At 32.7% G+C, this 23,369-nt stretch overlaps 1 protein-coding gene across 2 annotated transcripts in view; it reads left to right on the top strand.

Annotated features, from left to right (window-relative positions):
• The window catches only part of LOC105497295 (cyclic nucleotide binding domain containing 1), a 596,100-nt gene extending 577,236 nt beyond the window's left edge, over positions 1 to 18,864 (top strand). Inside the window, exons 13-14 of one of the 2 annotated variants that reach the window (XM_071068020.1) lie at positions 6,231 to 6,290; positions 18,615 to 18,864. In XM_071068020.1, coding sequence (XP_070924121.1) covers positions 6,231 to 6,290; positions 18,615 to 18,731 — 177 coding nt within the window. In that variant the 3' untranslated portion in view covers positions 18,732 to 18,864. The remainder of the gene's footprint in view (positions 1 to 6,230; positions 6,291 to 18,614) is intronic. The other variant, XM_071068021.1, reaches the window with a different exon arrangement.
• The last annotated feature ends 4,505 nt before the right edge of the window (positions 18,865 to 23,369 follow it).

Below are 23,369 nucleotides of genomic sequence, written 5' to 3'. Positions count from 1 at the left end.
AATTATAGGTGATGATTGGGCTACTTTAAATAGGAATAAAATTATTTAACTAACATTTGCTACCTGAGAGTAGAATCAATATCATCAGTTCTAGATTATTTTATAGTTCCTGTATTTATAACTGTACTAAAATCATCTAATTTTATTTAAATAAGAATTGGAGAAAAAGCATTTTGTATGAAAATGCCTTATGTAGAGAACTTCATATAACAAAATTTGAACAAAGCTATTACAACATGTCATCTGCCAAAAAAAGACATTTGTTACTTTAAAATATCAATGTTGATTAGAATTTCCCCATTTTTTAATGACTTTTTGTTTTTGTTTTGTAAAAACAACCCATTGTTTAACATGAACTTGGCAAAAATTTATTTATCTCTACTTTTATATGATCAACCATAAACTATTATTGTGTGGGAGTCTAAGTCTCTTTGTATGTCTCTAAGAACTTGCTTTATGAATCTGGGTTCTCCTGTATTGGTTGGATAGTTAGCTCCTCTGTTGCATTGATCCCTTTACCATTATGCAATGTCCTTGTTTGTGTTTTTTGATCTTTGCTTGTTTAAAGTCTGTTTTATCAGAGACTAGGATTGCAACCCCTGCTTGCTTGCTTGCTTGCTTTTCTTTTCTTTCTTTCTTTCTTTTTTTTTTTTTTTTTTGCTTTCCATTTGCTTGGTAAATATTCCTCCATCCCTTTATTTTGAGCCTATGTGTGTCTTTGCATGTGAGATGGGTCTCCTGAATACAGCACACCACAGCCAAAAAACATATGAAAAATTCTCATCATTGCTGGTCAATAGAGAAATGCAAATCAAAACCACAATGAGATACCATCTCACACCAGTTAGAATGATGATCATTGAAAAGTCAAGAAGCAACAGATGCTGGAGAGGATGTGGAGAAATAGGAACGCCTTTACACTGTTGGTGGGAGTGTAAATTAGTTCAACCATTGTGGAAGACAGTGTGGCAATTCTTCAAGGATCTAGAATCAGAAATACCATTTGACCCAGCAATCCCATTACTGGGTATATGCCTAAACGATTATAAATCATTCTACTATAAAGACATATGCACATGTATGTTTATTGCAGCACTGTTCACAATACCAAAGACTTGGAACCAACCCAAACACTCATCAATGATAAACTGGACAAAAATGTGGCATATATACACCATGGAATACTATGCAGCCATAAAAAGGATGAGTTAATATCTTTTGCAGGGACATGGATAAAGGTGGAAACCATCATTCTCAGCAAACTAACACAGGAACAAAAACCAAACACCGCATATTCTCACTCATAAGTGGGAGTTGAACAATGAGAACACATGGACACAGGGAGGGGCATATCACACACCAGGGCCTGTCTGAGGGTGGAAGGCTAGGGGAGGGATAGCATTAGGAGAAATACCTAATGTAGATGACGGGTTGATGGATGCAGCAAACCACTATGGCATGTGTATACCTATGTAACAAAACTGCACATTCTGCATATGTATCCCAGAACTTAAAGTATAATGAAAAAATGTTATATTAAAAAAAGAGCTAATTATACCCAAAACCAGACAAAAAATCCTAAGTGATATTACATCTATTATAGAAATTAAACTTGTAATAATAATAATAAAAAACTTTCCCACAATGTAAACTATAGGCCCAGATGTCTTCAATAATGAATTTCATCACATATTCAAAGAAAACATAATATCAGTAATGTACACTCTTTCAGAAAATATAGTGTATGGGGATATATCACACACTTCATGAAGTTAGCATTACCCTTATTCATACCTAACAATAGCATTACAAGAAAAGAAAATTAGAAATGTCCCTCTTGAAGATACATAAAAACATTTAACAAGATATTAGCAAGTCAAATCTAGCCATGTATAAAAAGGATGATATATAATTAACGTGTCATTTTATCAGAAGTACAAGGTTGTTGTAACATTTAAAACAATCAATATAATTCACTACACTAACAGAATACAAGATAAAAACATATGAACATCTCAGTAGATTGCAGAAAAAATAAGCAATCTTTAGACAAAAACTCTCAGGAAACTTAGAAGTGAAAGGAACTTTTCAATCCAATAAATGTTAGTAGAAACTTTAACCTAACATTACACTTAATGTTGAAACTCATTTCACCTAAGAGAAGGCAAGACTGTTACCATTTCTATTCAACATTGCACTGGAAGCCAATACAGCACAAAAAGACAAGAAAAAAATAAATTAAAAACATAAAGTTGGGAAAGGAAGAAGTAAAACTGCCTGTTTCCAGACAACACAATTGTATATGTAGAATACCCTACTCAAATGATACTATGACATCCATATACAAAAAGCAGTTGTATTTTGATGTAATAACAAAGAACAATTGGGAAAAAAGATAACATTTAGAGTAGTATCAGAAAACGTAAAACATTTAGGATTAAATCTAAAACAATATGTGCAAAACTTCACAATAAATATAAAGAAAAGGTATATAATTGCTACACTGACAACTAGAAAACATTATTACATGAACTTAAAGGCACTGAAGTAAATGAAAATTAATACCATGTTCATGGATTAACAGACTTAATATGTTTAAGATGTTCATTCTTCCAAGTTTATTTATGAACACAAAGGAATCGCTCTCTATGTTTATTTTGAAGAAACCATCAAGCTGTTCTAAAATTCAAGGGAAAAGACAAATGATGCATAATAATCAAATAAATAATGAAAAAGAACAAAACTGGAGGAATCGCCCTTTATTTCAAGACTTACAATAAAGTTGCAGTGATCAACAAAATTTCATATTGACATACACAGAGACAAGTAAAATAATGGAACAAATATAGTACGACACTAGACTCACTTGTGTTCTTAATAGATTTTTTACAAAACTCCAGTCAATTCAAAGAGAAAAAGATAATCTTTATAACAAAACATTTCTATGGAAAATAAATGGACTTAAACCTCTATCTTTATAAAAAGGAAGAAAAATTCAAGACTTATCAAACAAGCATAAATCCCAGAAACTTAAAGATTCTAGAATAAAACATAGGAGAATATATTTATGAATTTGGTGTGGGGAAATATGCCTTTGGCAGGGCAAAAAAAAGCCACTGATATAAAATTTTCTTAAGTTATAATGTGGGCTTCATCAATATCTACTCATAAGAAGACAGGATTAATATAATCAGCAGAAAGGTCTTAGAAAATATTCACAGTACATAAATATGAATAAGGATGTGTATGCAGAATGTGTAAAGTACTATTATGCACCAACAGTAGTAAGAAAAATACCCAATTATAAAATGGGCAAAACACCTGACTGACACTTTGCAGAAGAAGATATGAAAATGTCCAGTAAACACATAAAGTAGTGTACAACAACATTAATTATTAGGGAAATTTGATTTAAAACCACAGGTAGATATTATTTTATATTTTCCAATATGGCTAAAATTTAAATATGGTAGAGGTAAGATACAAATAAATATTTTTGCATGGGAAAAATGAACAATAATCATTAGCTTCACTTTAAGAAAAAAAGAATAATATAATAGTAATTCAAGACAGATCAAACACATTGCACATAAAGTGCAGACCCATAAAGATTCCAGAACTAAACATAGGCAATTATAACTTTGGTGTCATAAGTTGGCATGTGACAGGGTGAGGTGATGAGCAATTGGAACTACTCTACATTGCTGATGTTAGTGTAAAATTACACAAGTTTGGAGAAATCTTTGACTATTTCCTTTAAAGTTAGACCTACATCTACCCTATGGCTCAGCATCTCCATTCCTAAGTATTTAACGGAAGTGTCAAAAAGAAACACAAAAGATTTTTACAAGAATGTTCATAGCAGTCTAAGTCTTAATAATAGAACAATTGAAAAACAGAAATATTCCTCAACAGAAAAATGAATCAACAAAGTGAAGTTCATGAGGATACTGGAATACTACTCATTTGTAAAAAATAACAAACTGTTACATGTAAGAACATGGAAAAACCTTAGAGACATTATTTAAAGTACTGTGGCACTGATTGGTGAGGAATGACCTCCCATAAACTCCCAAAATAAAGTAATAGAAAAAGGGAGGAGGCAATAATGACTGTTTATATCTTCTTCCAAATAATCAACAAGTAATTTGTTGAGTATCTACCACCTCCTCTATTCTAGGCACTGGAAATAGAATCATAAATCAGATGACTCCTTGCCTTCACAAAGCTTCCAGTGGGGAGAAAAATAGATAGTTCAATTCAGAGATTCTGCCTGAATTGAACAAGGGAAGTCTACACTGAGAAGATGGCATTTGAGTAGGCTCAAAGTGAATAATGGTGGAAGCCACTTGGAATTTAAGGAAAATAGATAAATTTAAGAATTTATTTTGATAGTGCAGAAAAATTATTTTTGTATATTATAGTTCTTTGCTTATTTTGTTCTTTTATGTAGACATAATACAAAAATAAGAAAACTGTGGTCTAAAATTTCTAGTAGATCATTACACTTTGTTGAAAAAAATAGATTTGGCACATGAAAGACATTGGAATGTGGGAGCATCTCATTATCTAATACATGAATGAAATTCTATTCTTACAAAACCAAGCGATGGTGCTTGGAAATCCTCCATGCACTGGTCAGCATTTCTCACACATGTGAGTGGAGCTAGGATTTCCACTCCCTGCATATGTTTAGTGTGTCACCCTGGACATCTGCTAATGTTGAACATCTGTTTTTTGTTTTCATTGAAAGATGTTTAATTTGGAGTGCCAAAAAGAGATGGGGTCATTAGTTATTCTACAATGTGAAGCTATCCAGTAAATTGTCCTTGTTTGAGGAATAATAATGTCAAAAAAGCTATTTCCACTATAATTAATCCTAAAGTTTCCTTCACATTGAGAATTATTACAGACATAATTTTAAAAGAAAATGCCAACCTATGATGAGTCTCTGAGAAAAAACAAAAGTGATTTCATTCAGTATTTATCATACAGGAATTACTGTAAACTGGTTTTCAAACACTAAAAAACATATGTAAGTTGTGAACACAGGCAGATACTTATGTATCTGTAGAATTAGCTAATATTTAAATTATGCATAGTGTTGTTTGAATTCATTCATATTTTGTTGAAATGAATAGTCCGTGTTGCTTACCCTCTATTAATTTGTTTGATTTTTAAAAAATTAACTGTGACAAGTTATTGTCATGTTGAGCTGAAAACTTACCATGTTAAGTGACAGACCATATTCAAGAAGAGAAATAAGCTGTTGTACATTGTATGCCTTTTATATTTGTATTATATGTGACAGTGTATGAAATCAGATTCACTATCATTTGACTTATTTTGATCATCAATAGGCCATAAGGTACTATTGCAGGTTTTTATATGAATAGTTGGAATGTTAAGTAGTGTACTCCTTTTTCTGCTTAAGAAATCTGTTTTTACATTTATATATTTAATTGAGTCCTTCTAAAATATGTAAAATGTAGTAGAAGCATAATCACATCCTTCTAAAATGTAAAAATGCCCTTTTTCATTTGAGAACTAAAGCTCTGTGTTAGATTATTGGTAAGAAAGTTGTGGGTTTGAAATTTTGTATGTATAGTATATAAACATTTATTCAACTTATGTGTAGATTTATATTCACTCATGTTTGCAATTTGAATTTTAAAACAGCAAAACAAAAAGGATGATATACACAGAAGAAATGGAATAATGATCTTAGTGTCACATAGCAATATAGAGACCATGTTGGTCAAATCTTTAATTTTAAAATGGGAAACAAATCTTAAAAAATCTCACTTCTCTGTTTTTTACTTGTTTCCATTTTATAAAATGGTAGTGTTATTAAGATGCAAGAATACCTGGGAAAACTTGTATGTACTTGGAGTGGGGAGGGTATGGGTGTGTCTTGCTTTATATAAACATAGCTAAATTCTTTATATATGATAATTTGTCATATAAGTACCAATACAGCTATTTTTTTATATTGTTTTTCTGAAAGTTTCACTTTATTCTTCACATTTTTGGGTTGTTCCAATAAGTTATCCTATTTCTTTTTACTATGTGCCTATTCAATGCCTCTGCTGTTATTTTCCAGCTGCCCACAATTAAACATGTCAAGGTTTGCTTTAATTATAAATTTAGTGGAAGAATCCATGGTATAGAATACTAAATAATTGGAAAAAGGGCTCATTTATTCAATCTAATCTTGTATTCCTTTGTAGGAGGATGTCAAAAATGAATATTTGAAAAAGGAACAACAAAAAGAATGGAAAGATTACAAGGTATAATAATATATACCAACAAAATAAATAGTATAATTAATTATTCTTATAACAGAATATATTAAATTAGTGATAAATATAAATATTAAGGGAAATTAAACTTTTATAATGAATGAATGTTAAAGAATATATTTCTACTGAAAACATATTCTTTAGTCCTTTATATCTGAAAAGAGCATGTAAAATAAATTTGTAGTAAGTCCACATTTTTTCCTCCAAATTTAGAGGGAAGAAAATGCATTAAGTACCTACAATATGCTAAGCAGTTTATGTATGTTGTCTCATTCAGCGCCTTTAACTATAGTTGTTCCTTTTCTTGTTTTATGGGAGAGGCTGCTAAGGACTGGAGAAATTAAGGAACTTGTCTGAGTAACATAAGTAGTTACTAAAACTGCCAGTAATCTGACTCAGGTTTACCCAATTGAAAGTATGAGCTCTTCACAATTTTATAGTGCTTTCTGCTATAGAATGCAGTTGGCAAGCGAGAATAATGAACTATTTTGTAATGTGCATGTCAAGGGAAAAAAATAGTGACTATGGTGATTTTAATACTGATATGGGATTAATCCACATTTTTTGCACTTTGAAAATTTGACTACCAGAATCATCATCACCACTGTCATTATGTCTCATGTCTTCATTGCTTATCCAACACCTTCTGTAAGATACACACGGTGGGTGGAACTCTTTAAAGATCTCAGTTAAGTACATCTTTGAATATATTGAGAAAAAAAATAAAGATAACTTGGAGAGTTTTAAGCAGCTGAGAAATACAGTCTCTCATGTAGTAGAAAATACAAAAGGAATACAACATAAAGAGCTAAGATAATATGTTGTCTTTTAAAGAAACAGCTTCTCTTTAATTTTTTGGCTAACACAGTAGCTTAATATCTATGAGATACCACACCATCAACCGAAATTAAAAATGGCAGGCAGAGATTTTAAGTAGGGCATTCTTTTAAACAAATATCCTCCAGTGGACTCCTCAGATAAATAGAAGGGTAATCGTTTTTCAAACAGCTCCACCTTGGGCTCTGAGCCTGGAACACTATAGGTAAGTGCTGCACATCTTCAATGTGGCTTTAAGTTTCTTCCTCTCTTTGTGTCATGGGCGTGCAGAAAAGTGTAGGGACACTCACCGACTTAGTATGAAAAAGTAGGGCAGGAAAACTTTCCAGATATTTGTTTCTGTTAAGAGGCAGACAATGAAGCAAAAAGTGGGATGAATTCCCATGTTAAAACACCACCTTACATAACCATCTGCAATGATGCAATCTTTGGCAGAAGGGCAGTTTGCTCTTGCCTTGACAAATTTCTAATTTTCTGTTCCTGGTAAGCTAATTCTTATGAGTTTACACATATTATTGTCAGTCTAGAGGACTTATTTAGTTCCCATCAGGGATCTGCATTTTTCCAAATATATTAATTTACTAAAATATGAAGCCTAAGCCTATTGTTGAAATATACACATATTGTTCCTTTTACATTCTAGTTCCTTCTAAAATAAAATGTCATTTCTTTACTCCTATATGTCATATTAAATAAAGAAAACATTTTATACTTTCCTATTTTTCTTAAGAAAACATACCAATTTCCTTTTTTGAATTACATGCAGTTTGGTAATTAATTGTGCCCCTAACAACATCTCCTGCCCTACTGAATTTCTTTCAATTCCCTAAAAGGACATTCTCTCTCTTGTCTGAAACACCTTTACCTTGAACTGATTTGTAACTGCTAATTGTCTTTTTCACTAATAGACTATAATTTCAATAGGCGACAGATAGTGACAGGTGCATTCCCTGCCACATAATAAGAACTTAATTTGTATGTTGAGTAAATGAATGAATGATATGCCTATCATCTGTAGATGCTATTACTTCTGAAGTGGCACAGAAAAAAATGGGCAATAACTTTGTTGCTGTCACCCCCAATCTATATGGAAGTAAGTTTCCTGGCAAATCTGGGAGCTCAAGTTTCTTCCTTTATTCAAGCAGTTGTTTCTTTAATGATACCCTGCTGTCAGTCACAGTGTCATCATATGTTTACAGAAGGATTCAGTGATCTCCTAGCTGGATATATCAGCATCTCAGATTTATTAAAGTTATTGTGAAAGCAATTTATGAAGAGTGATTTGCAGAGATTTGTCTGAAGATTGTTGCTCTTATCCCAAGTCCTAAAATCTGGATGATTTGCCCACTGTGTAAATTTACCTGAAACAGGAATTCTTGTTAAAGATGTATTGTTACCTGGTATTTGATGATTGCTTCTTGCAGGATATCCGTTCTAGCACCAGAGATTTATCATGGAAGTCAATCTTGATTTTTTTTCTTCACATAGTGTATCCATCAGGGAATATTGGAAAAACTAGGCATTTAGAAAACATTTTTATGAGAGTAACTCCATCAGATTTCATAGTCTGTGGACATTACATTCCACTAACAAGAATAGATTATGAGCTTTCATGTTCATGTTTTCTAGTCTACTAGCCTTAAGCAGTATAAATATTCTATAACCATTTTTCTTATTGGTTCGTAAAAACTAAGAAGCTGAGAACCAAAATTGTAACTAAGAAAAAATTGAAAAGAATATGGTAAAATACATAGTTGTGCACAGTGGTGTGTTAATCAATGTTTTCAAAACTGTTTCCCTTTACTCTGCCAAAACTCTTGATTTGTAGCATTTTCCAGTTTTCATGTTGTAAATAATCCCGTTATAGCCACTTACATGCAGCTGGGAAGAGATGCAAGGTGTCAGCCCTAACAGTACTGCGAGCCCACTCCAACCCACCAGGGCTTCCTGTGAGATTGTGCACCTGTGGTGGGGGTGGAGTTAGGAGAGGTGGGGCAACCACTTAGACCTACTGTGGAAGATTAAGTAAAAGGTAGAAATTTGGAGAAAAAAATATCATTAATGAGATTAGTATTACTAGCAACAATATCTTCTGTATTGCTAACAGCAACACAAACATATCTTGGATTTGCCAGTATAATCTTTCTATATTTTCTTGCTGGTTCTCCTAAATTAACTTTTCCAGTGAACAGTATTTGATGCCTATGCTTCTTGTTTATTTTTTCATTTAGAGAATATATACCATGCAGTCTTGCTACCCGATGTCCCTGCATTCGTGTCTGTAATCAACTCTTTGGCTCTTCTGAGCAAGTTTGAACTCTTCAATGAACCATTCAGGTTTTTGCACTTAATTTTCCCAAAGTTTTGCCTTTATGACCATCCTATTGAGTTTAGTTTTCTCTTGTTTTGAGACGGAGTCTCGCTCTGTCACCAGGCTGGAGTGCAGTGGCGCGATCTCAGCTCACTGCATCCTCCGCCTCCCAGCTTCAAGCGATTCTCCTGCCTCAGCCTCCCAAGTAGAGTAGGTGGGATTACAGGCACGCGCCACCACACCCAGCTAATTTTGGTACTTTTAGTAGAGACAAGTTTCACCATGTTGGCCAGGCTAGTCTTGAACTCCTGACCTTGTAATCCACCTGCCTTGGCCCTCCCAAAGTTCTGGGATTACAGGCGTGAGCCACCCACACCCAGCCTTGAGTTTAGTTTTCTTACTCTTTCAGCACAAATTCTGAGTCTGTTATTTGTATTTTCCTTGACTTCTCTGAACCAATTTCAGTCTTTCTTCAACCAATTCCAGTCTTCTTTCAAGCTACAATATCCTCCATATTTTATAAAACATTCCCTGATTGCCCCTCACTAGCACTAATAGTCCTCTCTTAGTGAACAAATATAGTCTATAATATACAATTAGGCACTTGGTTATGTATTGAACTAATATTGCCTAATGTTTTATATAGATGCCTCCCATTATCTTTTAAAATATACTTTAAGGTACTTGTGAACAGAGACCATAGAATATCAAATAACCATGAACACACAGGGAAACCTAATAACGACTCATCGTTGACTATAGAACTGGAAAAAAATTACTTTGAGAAATAAATTGTTTAATGCTTTTATCACGTTTTGGTTTCATAATCTTAAAATAGTTGAGTCATTTTAGCAGGTTGAACTAAAATTGATAGGATGATAACAGTAACATCTATCTATTTTACTCATTTGTATTCAGAATAAGTTTTTTTGTTTTTTTGTTAATCTAATCATCTTTGAATGAAATATTAAAGTAGTATGAATCAGAGTAGAATTGTGAGTCAGAGAATAAATCGTTTTAGTGTTAAGAAACTAAAGCATATAAAACCACTAGAAAAAAATGAGCATGAAATTACTTTTCAAAATATCTGAAGTAATCACTCCGCGTTAGCTTACAAACTGTATTCAGAAATTTTTAATGTAAATATTCAATAGGTTGCAGAAATAAAAGTACAAATCATGGACTCAGCTCTGGTATTTAGCTATGAATTTTTCATGCATTAAATGGTTTTGTGAATTTAGGAAAAGGAGTCCAGTGAGAAAAATTGGTAGTCTAATTTTTAGTGGGCATACTAAATGATTAATGGTGTCTGTTGCAGTTTATTAGGCTTATTTTAACCTATTTAAAGTATTTATGGATACTTCTTTTCAAGAAGAGACAGCATGGTCACGATTTATTGCACATCTCCAATCTGTGCTACAAAAGCACAACTCAAGTAACCCCACAAAAATACCCTCACAACCAGGTGGTGGAGCACCCCAGAGTCCTAACTCCTTGGGAGGCTGAGATAGGAGGATCACATGACCAGGATTCAAGACTGTAATGAGCTGTGAGCATGCCACTGCACTCCAGCCTAGGTGACAGAGTAGACTCCATCTCTGTAAAATAAATAAATAAATAAATACTAATCACAGAGAAAACAAAGCACTTTCTATTCATTTATGTTATAGCCTATGGTTAATTATTTCTTGTCCATAACTCCAGAGCAAAAATCACATAATATTATGGAAAAAATGTCAATAAATATAAAATACCCAAATTCCCTAGTTGCACATTTTTTATTAGCACACTTGTATTAACATTCATACCAGTTATTTGGCCCTAATATCATACCTCTTCTATATTCTTTCAAGTGTTAGAAAAAAATGAAATTAAACATCTCTTAGCCTTCCTTTTCTGGGCTATATTGCAGTAGTTCCTTCAGTTAACCTCATAAATTCTATTTTCCTTTTCTTTAATTATGTTGTTGCTGTCTTCTGAACCCTTGATGATTAGCATGAGACCACTAAATTAAATTTTACTTGTTATGGCTAAGTCTCTATGTACCAAGTTATTACATTAATTGACCTGATGCCTCAGGCTAGTCTTCATGACTGAAATGAAATATATTACTGTACAGTGAAAATTTTGTTTTGCTTATTGTACCAACTATTGGTTGATCTTTTTATCATAAAATTTACATTTGCTTATTCCCATTGAGAATATTATGAAAAGAAATATTCATCATTAATTACTTAAGCTATATCTATAGCTTTTAAATTGAGAATTGATGCTTTTTTTTTCATTCCTCTCATCTTTTTGTGAACGTTGTCTCAGGGCCAAACTTGTCCTTCAGTTTGTCTCTTCCTCTGAATGTTAGGAATTTAGGCTCCTTGAAGAGAAGGTATCTTGTTTATAGAGGCAGGTACAGTATAAAAAACAGAAATGATACATAGGCAGGCCTTCAGTAAACATGAGTTAAATGATGAAAATGAATAAATCCTTGGATAATTCAAAACACATAGAAAATAGAAGAGTCCATGGGTGGGGCTAGGGGTATAGCAAACAGAGATTTGGCCAAGGACACAAAGTAGCAGATACGTAGAATGAACAAGTCTATAAAGCTAATGTATAACAGGAGGACTATAGGCAAAAAAATTGGGAGATACTTGAGATTTTTGTTAAATAGTGGACTTTAGCTGCTCTTGTCACAAAAGTAAAAGTAACTATGTGATATGATAGATATTTTAATTTGCTTCCATATAGTAACCACTTTATTGTCTATATGTATTTTATAACATCATGTTGTTAAACCTTAAATATACACAACAACATTTATTTAAAAACAGATGAGTTATTATTTCCTGAAATGTAAAAAAGAAGAAAAACTTTCATACAATTTACTGGTATTTTTTGAGCACTACTCTGTGTCTGGCTAAGTAATCAGCAGTAAATAAAAATGAAACACTTCCTGTTTATATAGATTTTCAGGGTCTATCTAATGGGGAACATAAAAATTACAAAAATTATGTATCCCCAAATAAGTGTATATATAGCATTGTGAGATGTGCTCTAAAGGGTGCTGTAAAGGAAAAGAACTAGGAATATGAGGCAAAATAATGGGTTCATCTGACAGTTTTTCCTTTGAATTATCTGAGTTTCCTTCACTATCTTAAGAATAAACCTATAGTCAATGGCTATTTTAAAATAACTTATTTTTTTTATTCTATTTGCTTAACACTTCTGATAATCCTTTTTCCCCTCTTTTCTTTCATGTATGTGAATAGACATATATATCAGACCCACTAAATTATTTGTAGAGATATTTGGGCATATAAGCTCTACACAGACACAGATAATTCTAAATTCTCACATTCACCACTTTTCTATCAGATTAAAATGTGTTTCAATTCAATACTACATTTAAGATATGCCCACTAAAAGCAAACTATATATGAGGTGTTTTATTTTTGTAGCTTTATTGCTTCTTGTTTTATACCACAACCCATCTTAAATGTGGACGTTTCTATTGTACAGCTTTTTCTTTCAGAGCTTAGAATTTTTTAGATTTTAATATATGATGTGGAAGTTGTAGAGTGGTAACATTATATAATCAAGGAACTGCATTCTACGGGGAGAATTTGTAATTCCCTTATTTTTCTGTTTGTGAAAGAAACCTTAATGTTGATGTTGTGCATTATGAATAGTACTGTCTTATCTTGAATATATATAGTTCTGTGATTCTTCCTTCAATGTAAAACCCCAAACAACTTTCATGATTCCTAATATAAGGATGTAAGTATTTCCTCAGTTCAACTGTAATTCAAGAGTTATTTAACACAGTGTTTAATGATATAACACATCTGTCTGCATTGTACATAGGCCAATTCATTATATGCAAAGGGCTTGTTTTGGTTTATCACTGGTAGGAGGATGAAAAATTCAGGGATATAAATCAGGGCACTGAGGAAGAACAGCTTAATCAGTGATAGTTAGAAAGTCACTTCATATGAAATAGAGAGTGCATTATTACCACAAATATTGAGGAGAGAAGCCAGGATATTAAGCCCCAGTGGAAGAAAAGGCTTAAAGGCCTTGTAAGGAGACAATGCTCTAGGGTTTATTGTTTGTCTGGTTGAATATTTTGAACTTAGAAAATCAAGTCTGACATACATATGAAGGAAAAAAATGACAAATGGTTTTATATAGCATGATTCAGCATGGAAAAGGCAAAGCCAGGCCACAAATGAAATATTTTGATAGGCACAAATTGCAATTTAGAAGTCACCACGTACACCCCAAGCAAAGGGTGGCAATGCTGTTTGGCCCCTGAGACTCAATGTAATTTCTTAAGTATCAAAACAGGCAGGTGGGTTTACAAAACAGCAATCACAGGGTAGGCTCATCAACAAGAAAAAGGCTTTCTGATCTCATCCTCATGGTGGGACGAGATACCTATGTAGCCAATAAAAATTATGAAGTTGACAAGTGCTGCTTTCCAGAGTTAGGGCTGCATGGACTGGTCATTGCAGCAGGGGGCTACATCTGCTGGGTAATCTTTAAATTTCCAATAAGTTTATCTGTATATGCAAGAAAGTTATAAGAAGGATTCACAAATACCTATTAAAATATATATATATTATGGGCCTATAGGTAGAGACACATCTATAGCTATACCAATATTATGCACACATTTAGAGTACTTTATTTTTGTCCTGAGTACTATGCATTTATTGATACATTTGCCTTATATATTTTAAAGACAAAAAACATAAACTAAGATTGCAAATACGCTGTTTATTTCCAGAATAAGAAAATCATTTGTGATCTGATAAGCACTGCCTTTTCCCATCTTTGAGCACCCAAACCCAGCAACTGCCTTGCTCTCTAGCCCTTACCATTACTGGCCTGCAGGTGAAACTCGTCCTCAGGGCTGGACTACTTTTCTGATGCTGAGCTTTCCTGTTCTTCAACTTCTGCTTTTGATAAAAGCCATAATCATCTGGGAAATATGAATGCAGTTTCTGGAGAGAGCTGAGCCCTTCTGAGGATGAACTGCCTGGTGGGCCAAGTTTTGTCATAAGAAACTCACAGGCAATTCACACTGGAATAAGTGTCTAAGGGTGTGGGAACATGTGGACAGATTTTTCACCCTTTGTGTTTAACTTGGCAGTCTTTGTCCTCACCACTCACTATATTGTTTTATAACAATGACATCTTCTTACAGGATTCACATGACTAGGTTTTTAATAGAAAAACCTGCTGGTTTTCACAAGATTTGGAAAAGAGAGGATGGATAGGGAGGCTGTTATAAAGTTTTTGTCCATTTTCAAACCAAGCAATAAATCTAAAAAGCTCTGTGTCCAATGTAAACCACGAATGAAGAAGTGCTGAAAAGTGTTCAAATTAATTTTCCAGTGCAATGGAAAAAAATACAAGTACTATAATATCAGCTTCTGCAGTTTCCCTGTCTGCTCCCCAGGCCATTTCTCTTTCTCTCCCTCTCTGTCTCTCTCAAAAGATATGCTTTAATTTGCTGTTCACTAAGCTCATTAATTCTAATTCCTTTCTTAACTTTGTTTCCAAACAAACATAGTTATATTGTCTAGCTAAATAAATAAGCTGAATACAACTGAGTGATTGAGGTCCTGATACACGCTCTAACGTGGATCAACCATCAAGACATTATGCTAAGTGAGATAAGTCAGAAACAAAAGGACAAATATGTACGATTCCACTTATATGAAGTATTTGGAAGAGTCAAATCTTTCTCAGATTCACAGAGACAGGAGGAAAAATGGTGGTTATCTGTGATTGAGGGGAGAGCAGAATGAGGAATTATTATTTAGTGGATAGAGAGTTTCAGATTGGAACTATGACAAGTTTAGAGGTAGACTGTGATGACGGTTACCCCACAATGTTGATACCACTGAACTACACACTTAAAAAGAATGAAAATGGTCAGTTTTATGTTATGTATATTTTACCACATTGAGAGAAAAAAAGAGAATGGATGGTGGTATAAGACAAGTTAATATGTTTCGGACCATTTTCTAGCACCTTATTTTTGGGAGAAGAATAATTTTCTTTTAATTTTTCCATTTTCTCTGTCTTCGATAATTAAAACTTACTGGTGTAAACAGAATAAATAGTAAAATGCTATAATTACAAGTCTGACATAACACCAGCAACAAATCAGTAAAACTTAACTCTGACTATCCTTAAGACTTAACCTTTTTTTAAAAAAAGTGTATATGACAAAATAAATTAGTAAGCATAAAAAGAATAAACTGAATACCACATCCAATTTTCCGACTCCCAAAAGCATTGTCTTTATAATGGGACTTTAGTGGGAGAATATTTACAATCAATTCAGGGAAGGAGAGGATATAGGAAAGCGTGTATGTAGTTGGTGGAAGATGAAGAAAAAGAAGGTTATCTCAAGAGCTTCTCACAAAATTTCAAGAGGAATTGAGATCTCATATGTTCTACAAGAGAGAGGCCCTGTGCCAGCTCCCTCATAGTACCCACTGAGGCAGCACACTTCTGAGAAAATTACTTCGTGGTGCACCTGGAGAGGGTGGACTGCAGACAATGACATCTTATGAGGATGGCCACCCGCAGTTAAGAGATGAGTGGTCTCAAAGCAAAGCATTTCATTGACCATGCAGAGAAACCAGGCAAGCCTTCTCAAAGGCTTAAATTACATCAGGCTCATAACATTGACACTATTGTGAATAGAATGTTAGTGATATCTAAGAGTGACTAAATTCAATTTCCTACAAGTCCAGAGAGTGAATTTTTGGAGTAGATTAAATTTAATTGAGAAAAATAAAAGTAATGTTACTTTTTTGTATTCAATAGTAGGGTAAATTCTGGAACCACTGAATAATTTTACTTTCCCTGAAACACTATTATTATGCTATCTATATCTTATCAATGGTGTCTAACTTTAATAAATAGATTAATTTTATTAAGAAATGGGAGGTATAAAATTCACAGAATATCATTTTAATTTGACTATGAAGTCAGAATTATGTTTTGTGCTAAAGTACAGTAACTTCTGTCAAACTAGTGTTCTTATTTTATTGTTATTTTTCTTCTGTCCTTTTATCTGGCTTTACTGGTCTTTCTTATTTTTATTGTTTCTTTTACTGTATGTTATTGCCAATCATTTTTACAAGTATAGGAATATAAATAAAAGATATGGAAATATAAATGAGTTTGACATTAATTCTCAAAAAAACCTGTTACTTCTATTGGTGTCTGCTTCTGAATCTGTGATTTATATTCTCCATATTGATATATTTCTCTGACATTCTGCTATTCTTTTGGTCAACACAGTTCTTCCTGTTTTCAGTTATTATTATTAGATTATAAGTTTTGTGGGCTTTTTGAGCTATTTACTTAAACAGGATCATGCTATAGTCAGAGCTTTTAATTTTATGGGAACATGAAAAGAAGACTCAATCGGATTCAAATCTGGGCTTCACAACACTGTTGAGCTGTATGACTCAACAGGCTACTTAACACTGTTTTCATAGGTTCCGTATGTTCAGATTTCAAGAAACCACTGTATCTGTATGATATCATATATCTCTTTATTGTAAATCTATATATTAAGACTGCTTGTCACTTTCAATGTTTACAGAAAAGTAATGTAAATGTATCCTAAACTATTTGGATTACCACTTTTAAGTATCCACTTACTTCAGAGAGTCATTGTCTCTGTTTTTAAATAGTACTGTTTTAATTACTTAAGTTTTATGGGGAAAAAGTTAAGAAATTTCATATGTAACTTTCTCCTTTGGACCAATTGGATGGAAAAACACTCCAATGGTAGGATGTTAAGTCCAAAAAATAGTGTATCAATCCTTCAAAAGGAGAAATGTGGTATAATAAGTAAATTAACATACTACATACAACAGTGTAAGCTTACTGAACTAGAAGCAGTAATAAACACAAAACTGTGCTCTAATAATAGGTACCATATTCTTTATGAGGCTGGATACAGTTTCAGCTTAACTATATTATCCATCAATTAAATTCATATTAACATGAATATAATTGATTTCATAGTTGTTGATGGGGCATTCGTTGCAAAATATTTCTGTTCCAAAAATTAAAATCTAATTTTATATATATTACATATTACATATGTATTAATTATATATACATACATTTGACATTGTAATTATTATTATCCCAGGAGTCAGCTAGAGTTTTTTTTAAATTAAAAACTGCCTTAGCGTCCTCATCTAAAAATCAGTCAGACACTCCCCATGTTTCAGGGTGGTTATGAGGTTGAGACAGTAGGCAATCAATACAAATTCATTTCTTCTGCTTATTTATAAATGTGTTTTACTCCCTATGGCTTTTATTTTATTATCTGTTTTTACAAATAAAGTAAATATGAACAAAATCAAGTATAGAACAAGATATGTTTCAAAAATATTAATGTAATTCTTCAGATTAAGCTAAATTTTGCAATAGTACAAATGATTGCCAAAACCTCAGTTACTTTCAACAACAAAGATTCACTTCTCATTCACTTGTCACTTGCACGATGGTTGACTGCATCGTGCTTGGATGCAGAGTATTACATTAATGGGGAGAAAAGACAGACAGTGCAGGAAAGGCTTGATGGCTGCTTCATATAAATGGCACACCACGTGTCTCCTCTCATTGCATCGACCAAAGCAAGTTACACAGCTACCCTTGGCATCAGTGTTGCAGAGAAGTCTAAGCCTCTTCTATGCAGGGGCACCATAGAGATGTACCCATATGGCAGTCCCAAAGAGAAGGCATCAAATATTAAATTGATTATGCAAGCTAGTCCAGTAATTGAAAGAATTTATTATCTTGGCAAAATATAAAAATAAGGCAAATAATTTCTTGTTATCTGTTCAGTATCAATAACAGGAAGATAAACCAAATACCACATGTAGAGTTTAAGGATCTCAGAAAAAAAGCATGCTTTATTAACATAAAATTATATTCATATTTCTCCATATATTTGTTTTTAAAACTTAAAAATTAGCCTCATACAGAAATAATTTATAGATATAAACATTGAAATAGTTTCTTAAATAAAAAATTATATAAAAATTATATTTTCTATATATTTTGCTAAGGTAAAAATTCTATCCTTAGAAGTTCTGTGAATTTTTGTTTTTTTTTTTCAGGATAAGACTGTGAAAAACTCCTTGTATTATAATGGAATTATTCCAGGCTTTGGAAAATGGGATCATTACTGGACCAGCATTCCTAGGAACCTCAAGGACACCTTAGTCAGTTATTAAAAATACCAGCTCGTAAGAAGCTGGGGATTTCAGCATGCATTATTGAATCTTTTTAGTTTTTTATTTGAAATTACTATAACCATCTACCAAATTGCCTTAACCTTTGTTTTTTCCTGTATATTAACTTCCTACTAATTTATTTATATAAATTAATTTTACGTATATTTTAGACAACTAAATTTTTCTTCTATTAATTTTTCAAGTTCCTTTATTAAGGCCTTGTATCATAAAAGGAGATAAAAATATCTTCAATAACAAGTTTTAAAGGGCCAAAGATTTTTAAGTAAAATGATTTCTGATGCGTACATCCTAACTAGAGATATTAAAATAAAATAACATGCATTGGCTTATTAGAGGAAGTATAAAATTTAAACATTTTTGTTTCAATTTTTGTTTCAAACTATTTTTAGTTTGTTTTTGCTTTTCAAAACTATGAAACAAAACAGTTTTTCTTATGTTAGACTTGTTCACAAAGCAAAATTTATTTGCCATGCACTTCACGCTATATGTAAGCAGGGAGAATGTCTACCTAATATACTACCCAAAAAAAGTGTTATTTCATGAATTCAAACTTACTCATGATTCTAAATTAGACTATTTTAAAATTAATGCTACTATAACTCTTCAATCATTATCATCACCATTTTGATACGTTTTCTTTGATGTCATGAGTCCTTCCAATTCCTATAACATGTCCTTCTATTAAAGGGCCTATAATATCTCATATTGTTTAACCATTTGATGTTCAAAATTATTATTTCTGGTTAGACTTGATTTAATGCTTCACAGTAATAACTTATCCATACACTCTCTGGAAAACTTCTAATATAAGAATAAGTAATGATAGAGATGGTAGAGATGAAAACATCAATAGAAACATAAAAATCTAATATGGTTCATCATCCCTTGCTAGAGGCAGAAAATTTTTCTAATTTCTCAATTTAATTAGGGTGGGTTTCAAACTGAGTTTCACACTACATGCTTTCTATGTAATAAAACATTTTAATAACACCATTTGACCATTTTAACTATCTTCAAATACAAAATTGTTTCAAATTCTTTTAACATTTGTAACCTAAACAAATATAATTTGATCTAAAATCATACTAAGTTATGACACATAGAACTTTCATAAGCAGTATAAACACGTATGAAAGTGACACATGATTGTCAGCAATTCCTACACCAGAGGCTACTTCTCAGGAAATTTTAAAAGATTATGTGGTAAGTGGTGAGATCAAGACCAGCTTCATGGTTATGATACCATGTTTGATAGCACAGGGTTTTGTGCTTGGAAAACCTCATGCTAGGTTGAATGATTTTCTGTCACCACCTTGAAATTCTGAATTTATTAATAATGTCACCCCCCACGTTTTCTTTCTTTTTTTTTTTTTTTTTTTTTTTGTCTTTTGAGACGGAGTTTCGCTCAGTCGCCCAGGCTGGAGGGCAGTGGCACAATGTTGGCTCACTGCAAGCTCCACCTCAGCCTCCTGAGTAGCTGGGCCTACAGGCGCCCGCCACCATGCCCGGCTAATTTTTTGTATTTTTTGGTGGAGACGGGGTTTCACCATGTTAGCCAGGATGGTATCCATCTCCTGACCTCATGATCCGCCCGCCTTGGCCTCCCAAAGTGCTAGGATTACAGGCATGAGCCACCGCGCCCGGCCCACATTTTCATATATAATTTTCATTGCTTTGGGAAAATTATATAGCTTGTCCTGAGTGAGACCTACATCATGGTTAGCCATATATGCCATATTGGGGTCTTGGGTTTTGTCCTGTGAGGCCTACATGTCACAGAGTCACAAAATGGTTTTAGATAGGCAAATGATGCCATTATATTTATGTTTTCAGAAGATCACAAGAGTGGAGACACTAGAAGCAAGAACACAGTCAGAAAACCACACCAATCACCCAAGTGAGATAAAATGAGAGCTTGAACTAAGCCATGCTAGTGCAGTTAGATAAGTAAATACAGATTTGGAGATATTTAGAAGAAAACATTGAAAGGGCTTGGGCCAATCATAGGTAGAGAGGAAGCAAGAGGATTCAATTGTTTCTACTGAGTTGCTTTCACATATACTGACCATTTAACCACTTATGATGAGAAAATATGATTAGTTCAAATATCCTTAGATCTTCTGATAATATGTGTCAAACTTATCTCTAACTCTGTTCATCCATATGTAATTCTGACAAAGGACACTCCAAAATGTGGAGAACTATGGAAACTAGATCTATTTGGAATCTTGTAGGAATTCAAATTTCATCCAGTTGCAGATTTTAATTGTTTTCAAATTAGTTAGAGCTGGAGCTCCAGATGGAGCTGGAGATAGAAACCAAAAATTGTGTTATTTATAAATAACGTGTGTGTGTGTAGATAGAGACACAGATAGATAGGTTTCTGGGAATTTTGTTTTTACATTTCTTGTTAAAGCAAAGAGTATCCTTCTTCTATCAAAGTCAAATAATACACAATCCACTTTTGTTCTGCAACCCAATCACACTAACTTAGCCAAATATTTTCTTCCCTTAGTTATTCTCTCTTCTCTGTTATTAATGTCTTCCTCCGTACTAGATAATCTACATCAGCATACAAACTTTCAGCACTCTGAGTCTTCTGATCTACAGCCATAAAAACCCCCAAATCCCTCTTTGCCAATCATAAACCCTCAGCTAACTTCACTGTTCATAGAATCCTCTCCTTTAGCACTGTCTCCATTCCCCTGTCTCCCATTCACACATACATATTATGAAATATTCAAATACATGAATGCAGGAGAAAATAATGATATAAAGGAAATTCATATGCTTTTTACTCCAATTTAAGAAAGAAAACTTTGTAAGCCCTCTTTCAAACAGAATTGAAATCAGTAATTAATTAGCTAATGCAAAATGTTAGCTAAATTAAAAATTAAAAATTATGGAAAATTATATGTACATATACCTTAAACATGATAATCTTAAAACATATAATGCATGTTAATTTACCAGATGTTAATGTATCAGATGAGTCCCACAATTAGGAAAATTGACATTCTGTGTCTTCTTTCTGGCATGAACTACAATCAGAAGCACTGTGCACAATGTCCAAGGCTTTTTTAAAAACTCAAGTAGAATAAGAACTTAAAGAAATTTTCAATGTGATCTAAAAGCAGAAAGCATCTTTATTTTTAAAGAATTTTTTCATCTAAATCATCTAAATGTATTCTCTGGTTTAAGCAACAATATTTTAGAATATCACAATTCATTTTTGTAAAAATATCAAAGATATTCAGCAAAATTTCCAAGTAAATAGCATTCTCTTTATTGATAATATTAATTTATTTATTAAGTATTTAAATTATTTATTTGCAAATGTATTACATGCATTACAAAGTTTGCACTTTTGTTCTGCAACCTAATCACGCTAACTTAGCCAAATATTTTCTTTCCTTGGTTATTCTCTGCTTTCTTTGTTATTAATATCTTCCTCTATACTAGATAATGTACATCAGCATACTATCAGCTAATGCAAAAAGTTAAATTTAAAAATTATGGGAAATTATATATACATGTATCTTAAACATTATAGTCTTAAAACATATACTGCATATTAATTTGTCAGATGTTAATGTATCAGATTGGGAACTTGACATTGTGTGTCTTCTTTCTGGCATGAACTACAGTCAAAAGCACTGTGTACAACACTTAAGCTTTTTTCAAAATCAAATAAAAAAAGAAGTCTACTTGATTTTTCTAATGAGTGTAATGGGAGCCTTCTATCTACATACACTTTAGTTTGCTTTGGTTTATTAAATTGGTTTAATTTAGTCATAGTATTAATTACTATGTTTTACATAGGATGTGGAGAACATTGGTTAATTTTGTTAATATATTATGAGTGATCGGTTAAGAAAGTCTTTGCTATAGTAATAATTAACGTAAATAAGCACTTATGAGCCTTCAAATGGATCAACTCATTTCATTCTCTCAACAACCTCATACAGTAAGTTCCATTATTATTCCCTACTTTACAGATAAGGAAATGGAGACACACATAGGTTAGTATTTTAGTAAATGTTAAAGTTCTTTTTTTGCTGCTTAATTTGTTTCTCAATTTGTTGTTAACAGGAAGCATAAGGAAAAGGCTAGGCCATAGTAAACCAACCAATTGATGTTTACTTTGCCAAGGCCTCAGTATGTCCCTACATGAAAATAAAGCAAAGTTTTTGGGTATATCATGTGATCTTTTTCATTATGATAACAAAGGAATTTTCTTAGTGGTTGCTGGAAGTTCATATGATCCTTCATCACCATCTCCAAGTTTAGATTTGGTTTTTGTCTGAAAATACAGTAAAAATGGAGACTTTTACTAGCATTCTACTGCTTCTCTGTTTTAATTTCTTTTACAACATGCTGTTTCGTACCTTCCCTTTATAAATAATGCAGCCCTTGGTACAGTTCTTTTAAATCTTTCATGCTTACAAAACCGTAAAAATATATCAGATCATGTACAAATTGCTGTCTGAAGGTGCTTTTCAAGCTCTTGTATTATAAATGAAATAAGATACAGGAGTTGATGCCTGTTCACATAAATAGAGAATAGTGACAGTATAAAGTGGTTTGAACTACCATGAAATTATAGAATTATAAGAT

This window comes from Macaca nemestrina, chromosome 8 (genome assembly GCF_043159975.1).
Source record: "Macaca nemestrina isolate mMacNem1 chromosome 8, mMacNem.hap1, whole genome shotgun sequence".
Classification (NCBI taxonomy): Eukaryota; Metazoa; Chordata; class Mammalia; order Primates; family Cercopithecidae; genus Macaca; species Macaca nemestrina.
Note: the sequence above shows the minus strand (reverse complement) of the source record. Positions and strands in the feature narration are given on the sequence as shown.